The sequence below is a fragment of the Microtus ochrogaster genome, linkage group LG2 (genome assembly GCF_000317375.1).
Source record: "Microtus ochrogaster isolate Prairie Vole_2 linkage group LG2, MicOch1.0, whole genome shotgun sequence".
In the NCBI taxonomy this organism is placed as follows: domain Eukaryota; kingdom Metazoa; phylum Chordata; class Mammalia; order Rodentia; family Cricetidae; genus Microtus; species Microtus ochrogaster.
In genome coordinates, this window is record NC_022028.1 from 4,158,381 (window position 1) to 4,169,491 (window position 11,111).

Consider the following 11,111-nt stretch of genomic DNA (forward strand, 5'->3'; position numbering starts at 1 on the left):
GCCCTGCCCTGCCAGCGCGTTCTTTCTCCCCCACCAACCACTCGAGATATTGAAACTTGGCACAAACGTCTTTAGGCTTGCAGTCCTGGATTCCGGGAGGCTGGAGACAGAAGCGGCAGCGTAAGTACCAGGACCTAAAAACTCGACCCCTCTGGGTAGCGAGCCTTCCTAGCTAGCCCCGGAAGTCCTGCAAGAATGGGCGGGCCCTAGCTGGAGGCGGAAGTGAGGGGCGGTCCGGATTGGGGGCGGGGTTTTGCGGGGGACAGGGTACCGAACCCTGTGACTCTCGGCTTCTGCCCAGGTGAGGTGTCTATGGAGAGGCTCCTGGCCCAGCTGTGTGGCACCGATGAGGCGCGACCGCTCCCGCTGTGGGAAGGGGACACCACAGGCCACTGCTTCACACAGCTGGTGCTCAGCGTCATTCCCCACGCGCTCCTCGCCGTCCTCAGTGCCTGCTACTTGGGCACCCCAAGGTGGGTTACTGAAGCGAGACGCCGTCTCTCCCAGGTGTCACTGGAATTACGAGGTCTCTGGGGTAGGGCAGACGCAGAATAAAAGCTGACTGTTGGCACTTGGTTGATTCTCAGCAGTGTCGAGAGGGTTAATGAAACAGGGCGTTTAAACAGATACTACAGTACCGGGCTGTGTCCTTAAGCCGCCGATGCATTTCTCTTGCAGAGTTTTACATGTCCAGACACAGCTGCCATGAATTGGAGGCAAACATGGATGAGCGTGTTAGCTGAAAAAGATGACTTATGTTAGTTATAGGGCCAGGGGCACAGGACTTCCATCCATAAAGTCCTGCTGTGCTGTCTGTAGTCAGATGCAGATTCCGCGGAAGAGAAGCTGTGAGGAGGAGAACAAAATCAGAACCCTAGAACTACCTTGGCTTCGTGTTGTAAGACGTTGGTGCTAACTAAACTCGCCTTGATCTTATATTTAGTTCTTGGATGACCAAGTTGTTAATGAGGCAAAAGCCTAGGGGATCTTAGCACAGATACCCACAGCCTGCTCAAATCGATCCAATCAGGAAGAGAGATTGCAATTTGAAAAAAAAAAAAAAAAAAAGTAGAGCCCTAGCGGGCAAAGTGGCACATGCTTATAGTCCAAGCCGTCAAGCTGTTCCGCAGGCTGAGGCAGGAAGATCATTTGAAGTCAGCCTGGTCTGCATAGTGAGACCATGTTCCAAAGTGAGGGAAAACAAAACCATCAAAGTATTTTGTTTACAATTAAGCTTTGTCGGCATCCCAAAAAGCGTAACAGACTCAGTTGAAATAGAATGTAGACCAGGCTGACCTAGAGATCTGCCTGCTTCTGCCTTCAGAATCCTGGGATTGCAGGAGTGTGTCTCCAGCCTCACATCTAGGTTTTGAAGATTGATTGATTTATTTTTCCTGAGCGTACGTCTGTGTACCACATGGGTACAGTGCCTGAGGGAGCCAGAGGAGAGGGCATCAGCTCACCTGGAACTGGAGTTTCAGATGTCTGTGAGCCACCTTGTGGTTGCTGGGAACTGAACCCCTTGGGTCTCTGGAAGTGCAGCCTATGCTCCTGATTGCTGAGCCATCTTTCCAGTCTCAATTTTTTTTTTAAATTTTATGTATATATGTGTGTGTGAGAGAGAGAAAGTATGTATACATGTATTTATGTACATACATTTATATGTACTACATGCATGTCTGGTATCCTTGGAGGGCAAAAGAAGGCATTGGGTGCCCTGGAGCTAGAGTTACGGAGGGCTGTGGGCTATCGTGTGGGTGCTTGAAGCCAAACTCAGATTTTCTGCAAGAACAGCCAACTCTCCTGTGCCATGCCTCCCTTGCCCAGTTTTCTTTTATGTGAACTTTCAATGCATTCTGATATTTACTGCTACATATTTTTTCTATAATTTTTTTTTTTTGGACAAAGTTTTGCTATGTAGCTTAGGATGTCCCGGAACTCTCTGTGTAGACCAGGCTGACCTCCAACTCATGGAGATCTTTGCATTTCCACCCTGCCTGGTGCTAGGATTACAAGTGTATATCATCATGCCTGGCTCTGTGTTGGATCCATTTGTGGGGAGAGAGGTGTTGAGATGAAGTGTCAAATAGTCCAGTTTTGCCTTGAGCTAGTGGTCTTCCTGACCCACCTCCCAACTGCTGCGATTACCAGGTGTGCTCCACCATACCCAACCTGTATTTGAGGGTTTTTGTTTTTCAGGATCTTACTATGTAGTTTCCTGGATGGCCTGGAACTTGCTAAGTAGACCAGGCTGGCTTTGAACTCAGTTCAAACTGACTACCTGCCTCTGCCTTCCTAGTGCTGGGATTAAAGGTGTGCACCTCCACACCTGGTTCCAGCTTGTATTTGATTCTTTTTTTTAAAAAAAAAATGCATATATGTGGGTGTTCAGTGTGTGCTGTGTGTGTGCGCGCGCGTGCACCTGGTGTTCAGTGTGTGCTGTGTGTGTGCGCGCGCGTGCACCTGGTGTTCAGTGTGTGCTGTGTGTGTGTGCGCGCGCGTGCACCTGCAGAGTCTACAAGAGGGTATAGGATCCTCTGGAGCTGGAGTTATATAGGCAGTTGTGAGCTACTGGAAACTGAACTCAGGTCTTTTGGAAGAGCAGCAAGAACTCTTAACCACTGGGCCATCTCTCCAGCCCTTGTATTTGATTCTTAATGTAAACCTTTTGTTTATGAAAAACATTTATGTTAAGAAGATATAGGCAGAACTGAAAGACTTTCCTCTCGAGCTGAGAGATCACAGGTTGGCCCACACCACTCTTTACAGTCAGGGGGGAAAGACTGGAGCAGAATATTCTGAGGCTTTGTAAATGGAGGCTCCCCTGTTAGAGGACAAGAGCTGCTTCTAAGTGCATGTCATCCCGCGATACTTCAGATGAGTTTAGGGTACTCTTGTGTGCATCGTTTTTATAAAAAGTGTTTATCTTCGTGTAAAATTTGTGGGTTTTTTCCTAATTAGAATTTTCATGGTACTTACAACCTTAACTCAGACTTGTTAGTGCCTGTAGCAAAGAAATGAATCAGAAGGCCTGTGGGTAGATTAGAAAATGCATTGGGCAATCTGTGAAGGCTTCCTGGGAGGAAGGCTTTGGGTTCCAGGGTCAAGTAGGGCAGGGATGCCATACACACACCAGAAAGGGGATTTATTTCATCTAGCTTGTTGGAGGCAATGGGCATGTCTGAGTCTAGAGTCAGCCATAATGTGCCTCCTTTTCTCTTTTTCCTCTAGGACTTCCAATTATATCCTACCTTTTAATCCCGGTTGGCGCCTCCGACTTGCAGCTTCCTTCCTTCTTTCTATCTTCCCGCTGCTGGACCTCCTTCCAGTTGCTCTGCCACCAGGGTCACGCCCAGGACCCATAGGGCTAGAGGTGCTAACCGGGTGTGTGACAGCTGTGGCCTGGTTCACCCACAGCCTGGCCCTGTGGGCATTGTTTCATTCCCCGCATGGCCGTTCCCGTGGACCCTTGGCTTTGGCTCTGGCAGCCTTCCTACCAGCACCAGCCCTAGTGCTGACGCTGTTGTGGCATTGCCAACGAGGCACATTTCTGCCCCCACTTCTCCCAGGTCCCCTGGGCCGTGTATGTCTTCTCATTCTGCAGCTGACAGCTGTCTTGGCCTATGGACTGGGCTGGGCAGCCCCTGGGGGGCCACAAGAGCCCTGGATTCAAGAACGCTTTTTGTCCTCTGAGAGTCAAGAAAGAGAGGTGGCCGAAGATGGAGAGAGTTGGTTGTCACGTTTTTCCTATGCCTGGTTGGCACCCTTACTTGCTCGTGGAGTCCGTGGAGAGCTCCAGCAGCCCCAGGACATTTGCCGGCTCCCCCGAAGGCTGCATCCTGCCTACCTGGCCCGCACCTTCCAAGCACACTGGAAGGAGGGGGCCCAGCTGTGGAGGGCCCTCTATGGGGCCTTTGGATGTTGCTACCTGGCTCTTGGACTGTTGAAGCTGGTGGGGACCATGCTGTCGTTCTCTGGGCCTCTGCTGCTCTCCCTACTAGTGGGCTTCCTGGAGGAAGGGCAAGAGCCCCTGAGCCATGGCGTGCTCTACGTTATGGGCTTGGCCAGTGGGGCCGTGCTAAGTGCGGTGCTGCAGAATCAGTATGGGTACGAGATACGTAAAGTGATGCTTCAGGCACGGGTGGCTGTGCTGAGCGTCCTCTACCGAAAGGCCTTGCAGCTTGGGCCTAATCGCCCTCCTACTGGGGAGGCCCTGAACCTCCTAGGCACCGACTCTGAGAGGCTGCTTAACTTTGCTGGCAGCTTCCACGAGGCCTGGGGCCTCCCTCTGCAGCTGGCCATCACCCTCTACCTGCTGTACCAGCAGGTGGGCATGGCCTTCGTGGCTGGGTTGGTCTTGGCACTGCTGTTGGTACCTGTCAACAAAGTGATTGCCACTCGCATCATGGCCAGCAATCAGGAGATGCTACAGCACAAGGATGCACGGGTAAAGGTGAGAGCCTTCCAGGTTCAGCCAGACGGAGACCCGGCCCAGCAGCGAAGCAGAGGTGTGTGAGTGTTGCCTCACCGTCACCCCACTCTCTTGTCCCTGTCTCCAGCTCATGACAGAGCTGCTGAGTGGCATTCGAGTCATCAAGTTCTTCGGGTGGGAGCAGGCTCTGGGGGACCGAGTAAAGTCCTGCCGCTCTCAAGAGTTGGGGCGACTCCGGGTCATCAAGTACCTGGATGCAGCCTGTGTGTACCTGTGGGCTGCTCTGCCAGTTGTCATCTGCATCGTCATCTTCATCACTTACGTCCTCATGGGGCACCAGCTCACTGCCACCAAGGTGAGAGCTGGGGAGGGGGTCTTAGGGTTGCCGTGATGAAACACCACAGCCAAAAGCAACTTAGGGAGGAAAGGGTTCATTTCACACACAGTTCCATCATCAAAAGCAGTGAGGACAGGAACTCACGTAGGGCAGGATCCTGGAGGCAGGAGCGGATGCAGAGGCCATGGAGGGGTGTTGCTCACTGACTCCCTCCTCATGGCTTGCTCAGCCCACTTTCTTATAGAACCCAGGACCAGCTGCCCAGACGACATGGCTTGAGATCTTCATTGTCACTCAGCTTTTGAGGAAGTTTCAGAGTGACCTAGATTAAGTGCTTATCAAGAGAAGTTTGGGAGTTCCTGTGCAGCTCATGTCAGAGGCAGTACTCACTGTATGAGGGTTCGTGTGTAGCTCATGTCAGAGCCAGTCCTGACCACGTATGAGGGTTTGTGTGCAGCTCATGTCAGAGCCAGTCCTGACCACGTATGAGGGTTTGTGTGTAGCTCATGTCAGAGGCAGTGCTCACTGTATGAGGGTTCGTGTGTAGCTCATGTCAGAGCCAGTGCTTACCCTGTGTGAGGCTCTGGATCTGTCTCCAGCATCAAAAATAGTAAACTGCAGCTGGGCGTAGTGGCACACACCTTTAATCCCAGCACTCAGGAGGCAGAGGTAGGCGGATTTCTGCTAATTACAGAGAAATCTTGTCTCGAAAAACAAACAAAAATAGTAACCTGCATTCTTTTTTTTTTTTATTGAGAAAAGTAACCTGCATTCTTAAGGAACAGTTAGAATTTCTAGGATTCTCTGTCTTTTTCTCCCCAGGGTTTCTCTTTGTAGCCCTGGCTGTCCTAGAACTCTCTCTGTACTGTAGGCAGGACCTGCTGTTTCTAACCCCAGGGTAGCCTCACCAGCTCCTCAGGTCTGCTGCTGTCCTGCTCCTGCCTGCATTGATGTGTCCACAGGGATGGTGTTCTACCCTGAGAACAAGACTCACCCTCGCTCCCACTTAGGTGTTTACGGCACTGGCACTTGTGCGCCTGCTCATTCTTCCTCTCAACAACTTCCCCTGGGTGATCAATGGCCTCTTGGAGTCCAAAGTATCCCTGAACCGGATCCAGCGTTTCCTTGACCTTCCAAACTACAACCCTGAGGAGTACTACAGCCCTGGTAAGGAGGGGCTGGAGGGAAGGACCTAGCACATGGTAAGGGGGTGATCTTTTCATTTTAAGACTTACTTTATGTGTATGTGTGTGTATGCGTACCACATGTGTGCAGATACCATGGAGACCAGAAGAGGGCACTGGATCCCTTGGAACTAAAGTTAACGGGCATGAGCTTTATGAAGTGGGTACTGGGAATGAAACTGGGGTCCTCTGGAAGTGTGCTCATAACCACTGAGTCATCTTTCCAGCCCTAGCCTCTTGAACTCTGTGCACAGGTGTCCAGAGAAGTCAGGAACAAAATCTAGACCCAGCAGACTCAGACTGTTAGCTGTGGGCAGCTCCATCAGGGACAGGTGACTCGCTGACATGCCAGCAGATGAGTGGTAGATGAGTGGTAGGATGAGCTGCGTCATCCCTGTTTAGATCCCCCCAGCGAGCCATCCACAGTACTGGAGCTGCATGAAGCCCTGTTCTCCTGGGACCCAATTGGAACAAGCCAGAAAACCTTCATCAGTCACCTCCAAGTGAAAAAGGTTTGTGGGACAGACACCCTGGGAGAGTTCCTGGAAAGCAGGATGCCCAGATGGGTACACGAGGACTAATGCACCTCTACCGGGAGGGAAAGGGGGCTTGGTGTGCAGCTTCCGGTCTGAGGGGAGATAACCCCTCGATGTGTGCATCTCCTCCTCCATGCCCTCTCCTCACACTGGCCACACCTCTCCCCGTATAGGCAGCTCACATCCAGCTTCCTCTCCAGTGTCCCTTTCCAGCTGCAGGGTTCAGAACAGACCCCAGGGCTTTTCCACCATCCTTTCAGGCTGGGAACCTGGGAGAGAGGGCAAGCAACCTCTTTTGGGGACCTTTACAAACAGCTTAGGTGATCCCCCATTTTAGTCATGTGAAAAATGTCATACCTTGTGACCCCAATGCAGCATATGTAGTCAGAGAGCTTATAATGGGAAATTCCTACAGGATGGTGACTTCTTCACTCTGATCTAGAGTTTCTGCTCTCCTGATCTCTGTCTAACCCTTTGACCCACGTCTCACCCTAGAGTTCTCCAGCAATGGCTGAATGGCCTCGACCACATTTGGCTCACGTTTCTGGCTTTTGTTGAATGTTTTGTTTTTCTTCTTAGTTCAGGCAAGACAAGGCTGGAATTTTTCAAAGGAATTTTACTAATGTGTTGGCTTTTTATTTTTACATATAGATAGAAGTCATAGAAACCCACTGGAGCTAGCCTAAGCAAACAAGAATTTGTAATAAGAATACATAGATGAATCACAGAGTTCAAAACAAGAGTGCAGATCTTAGGAGCAGCCCAGAGCCAGGCCTCAACTTGCAGCGCTTTTGGCCTTCTGCTTGTGTATTTGCCTCATGCTGTCTGTAGATTCTCTGCTGAGCAGAATTGTGACCGCAGTCAGCCTTCCAACTGGTAGGCTCTAGCCAAGAAGAAAGCTGCCTGAGCCCAGTCCATCATTTCAAATGATCAGAGAGCAGCCTGGTACCCATTTGCAGATAGGTCAGCCCTGGCTTGCAAAGTGTGGGCCTCGTGGACAAAGCTACAAGGACCCCTGCACGTTTCTAGGTTTTCTCCATGAGCCAGGAAAGGCTCTGTGCCTGTTCATCACAGCTGAGACGAAGGACGAACAGATCACAAGAAAGGGCATGTCGCAGTGGGCTGCCTTTGTCCACTGTGATGGGACACTGAAACGTTAGCCAGCCCAGTCACCCCAAAGACAGGAATCCCTCTTCCCATGCCTGCCTCAGCATACTAGGAGTTCCTGGATATGTTCCTCTTCTCTGGCAGGTCTCATTCCCTCGAAGGCCTTTTACAGGCAGTGAAATTGAGACTAAAGCGTGTGCAGCTTCTCTGAGGCAGATGCAGGCAGTCACTGGGGCCCACATGGCCTGAGGGATGGAGAGACCTTTTTCCCTGAAGACTTAACTGAGACCAAGAGCGTCATCAGTTGGGGGTTGGCCAGTGAAGAACCTCAGCCCCGTGCCCTTCCTCCGCAGTCAGGCAGTCCTTAGTGTGTGGCTTCCCTGCAGGGTGCGCTGGTGGGCATCGTGGGAAAGGTGGGCTGTGGGAAGAGTTCGCTGTTGGCCGCCATCACTGGGGAGCTCCACAGGTAATGAACCTCAGTGTGCCCCTGACTCTGGCTTCACCTTTTAGTAGCCATTTGCTGGGTCCCTGGTGTGTGTGGGAATGTCTTGGGTCAGTGTATATGTGTATGTGGAGAGGCAGGGGCACATGTACAAAAAAAGGTAAAAGTCAGCCCCTTTGTAGGGAGGGTTCAGTCCGGAGATGTGGAGGGAGTCAGGGAAAATCTGGGCTGAGATGAAGCTCAATTGGTAGAGTACTTGCCTAACTTGTACAGAAGCCTTGAGTTCAATTCCTAGTACCACATAAAACTGGGTATAGTGGTGTAAATCTATAATCTCTGCTCTCAGGAGGTAGAGGCAGGAGGATAAGGAGTTTAAGTCATTCTTCGATACATAGAAAGTTCAAGACCAGCCTGGGATACATGTGATAAAACTAGTCAATAAAAGAAGCAGGGGAGATCATCATCACACTAGAGCAGTGGTTCTCACCCTTCCTCACGCTGCCACCCTTCAATAAGGCCTTCATGTGCTGACCCCACCCATAAAATGATTTTCCCTGCTACTTCCTAACTGGAATTTTACTACTGTTATGACTCATAATGTAAATCTCTATGTTTTATGATGGCCTTGGGGGTCGAGACCCACAGGTTGAGAACCGCTGCAGTCGGGAGTCTTAGTGTTAGAACAAGGAGAGAGGTCACATGTGCTGTTAGCTGTCTTTTCTGAAAATGGGGTTACACAAGGAAGAGGTCCACAGAGGGGTGAGGACTGGAGGGAAGCCATGCTTGTAGGTGAGGGTGAGCCCCACCTGAGCTCCACCGCATCTATAGGACGCTGCGGGGCTGGAGCCAAAGAGCTGCTTTCTCCAGCTGATAGTGGCCTCAGAGCCTGCCAGCTTCATCTGAGAAGGGTCTGGGCATGCAAGGGCTCATTAAGGAACTGGTCCCCATGCTGCCCTGGCTCTCCGCAGGCTCTGTGGGTGGGTGGCAGTTTCAGAACTGTCCAAAGGCTTTGGACTGGCCACCCAGGAGCCCTGGATCCAGTGTGCCACTATCCGAGACAATATCCTCTTTGGGAAGACATTTGATGCCCAGCTGTACACGGAGGTGCTAGAGGCCTGCGCCCTCAATGATGATCTCAGTGTGAGTACCTACCTGTCTCAGCTGCCTGCTTTCCTGTATGTCCCTAACATCCCAGACTAGATTACGTCTCTGGGAAGGGCTTCTGCACAGGTGTCACTCATCTAGGGCAAGCAACCAGCCTCTGGGCCTCCTAGAATGTTCATCTGCTTGGTTCCCACTTCCCTGTTAAGCCCAAGAAGGATGGGAGGGGGTTGCACATAGCAGCCCTGAGTCCCCCAAAACTAGGCTAGGGTTCTCTGTGAGGCTTGGTTTGGAAGAGTCAAGGTCTTGTTTAAACCTTTGGGAAAGCTGCCAGGCCCATTAGATTGCCCCATACCCACAAGCCAAGTACTAAAAGCAACAGAGAGAAATCATATTTTTCTGTGAATTCTCCAGCCAATCCCCATGTCTCCTCTAGGACTGTTGTCACCACTGACCTACTCAAATAAATGTGGAACTTCCTGGGCAGGAGGGCCTTTGACTTTGATCAAGGGTAATCTTGTGTCATTTTATCGTTTGCTTCACATCTATGGGCGAGATGGTTCACCTACCTATGCTCTGGTCCCATCTGTGCGGAGGAAATAATGCCAGCCTTATAAGATCTGGCTTCAACTGATGTGATTCTGTGTCTTAGTTACTTTTTTGTTACCATGATAAACACCATGACCAAGGCAACTTTCGGAAGAAAGAGTTTAGCAAGGGCTTACAGTTCCAGAGGGTTAATCCTTGACCATCATGGCAGGGAGCATGGCACCAGGCAGATAGATGTGGTGCTGGGAGCAGTAGCAAAAAGATTACATCTTGAGACAATAGTCACAAAGCAAAGAGAGCTAACTGGGAACAACATTGCTTTTGTACCTCAAAGACTGACTGCATTGACACACCTCCTCCAACGAGGCCACACCTCTTAATCCTTCCTAAACAGTTCTACCATTAGAATGGGGGGGCCCATTCTTATTTAAACCACCACAGCCTGGAAGGTGTTAAGTAAGTGTTCAATAGCTCCCAGGCATTGGAATCTGGGCTTCTCTCCTCTAAACCACTTGTCCCAACTGAAGTGCAATCTCAAGCTTATGAGGCCTTCTGACCTCCACATTTTCTCTCTTCCCTACAAAGGGAAAGGAGACAGAGTGGAAGGCGTGGGGAGTTTGCTAACCCGCTGGGTGTCTTCTGTTCCTTCAGATCCTGCCTGCTGGAGACCAGACAGAGGTGGGAGAGAAGGGTGTAACCCTCAGTGGGGGACAGCGGGCTCGGATTGCACTTGCTCGTGCTGTCTACCAGGTAAATTGAGGTTGTGGGGTGGGGGAGTAGGTTGGTAGTCAGGGGTGTGGAAGCAGTCTAGCGCAGAGGGGGCTTGGCTGAGCAGGGCCAGGCATATTTCTGTTTGCATTTGCTTTTTTCCTCCCTCACTCCACGTCCCGAGGCATTGCCTATCCTACCTCCTGTTTTCAGATTCAAGGCAAAAATAAAGGCCTGTCGTACTGGGGCCCAGCAAGGCACTGGACCCACATCTCTGACTTTGCACTCAGTTGGAGGGAAGTCTGTCGTGTCTCATCTCTTTCCTACAGTGTAGAGCTGTTCTCACCTGTCATGTCTGATTGCCTTGAAATTTGGGTCTGGGAGAGCCTCCGAGCCAAGGACTTGGGCCATAGTGCCTGCCGTGTTCTTTCTGTCTAGGAGAAAGCCTTCTATCTCCTTGATGACCCTCTGGCTGCTGTGGATGCAGATGTGGCCAACCACCTGCTGCATAGATGTATTCTGGGGGTGCTGAGCCACACCACTCGGCTGCTGTGCACCCACCGCACTGAGTACCTCGAGAAGGCTGACGTGGTGCTGTTGATGGAGGCCGGGCACCTGGTCCGGACAGGTGCAGAATGGCAGGGGGAGTGCCACGTGCAGAGCAGACCTGCCACCCTGCCACGTGCATGCCACCCTGCCACGTGCAGAGCAGACC

At 51.2% G+C, this 11,111-nt stretch overlaps 1 protein-coding gene across 1 annotated transcript in view; it reads left to right on the forward strand.

Moving 5' to 3' along the window:
- Positions 1-248: 248 nt before the first annotated feature.
- The window catches only part of Abcc10 (ATP binding cassette subfamily C member 10), a 20,447-nt gene continuing 9,584 nt past the window's right edge, over positions 249-11,111 (forward strand). The window contains exons 1-9 of the mRNA XM_013350956.2: positions 249-473; positions 3,232-4,453; positions 4,560-4,787; positions 5,780-5,936; positions 6,356-6,465; positions 7,983-8,062; positions 9,007-9,178; positions 10,340-10,438; positions 10,835-11,080. Coding sequence (XP_013206410.1) covers positions 313-473; positions 3,232-4,453; positions 4,560-4,787; positions 5,780-5,936; positions 6,356-6,465; positions 7,983-8,062; positions 9,007-9,178; positions 10,340-10,438; positions 10,835-11,080 — 2,475 coding nt within the window. The 5' untranslated portion in view covers positions 249-312. The remainder of the gene's footprint in view (positions 474-3,231; positions 4,454-4,559; positions 4,788-5,779; positions 5,937-6,355; positions 6,466-7,982; positions 8,063-9,006; positions 9,179-10,339; positions 10,439-10,834; positions 11,081-11,111) is intronic.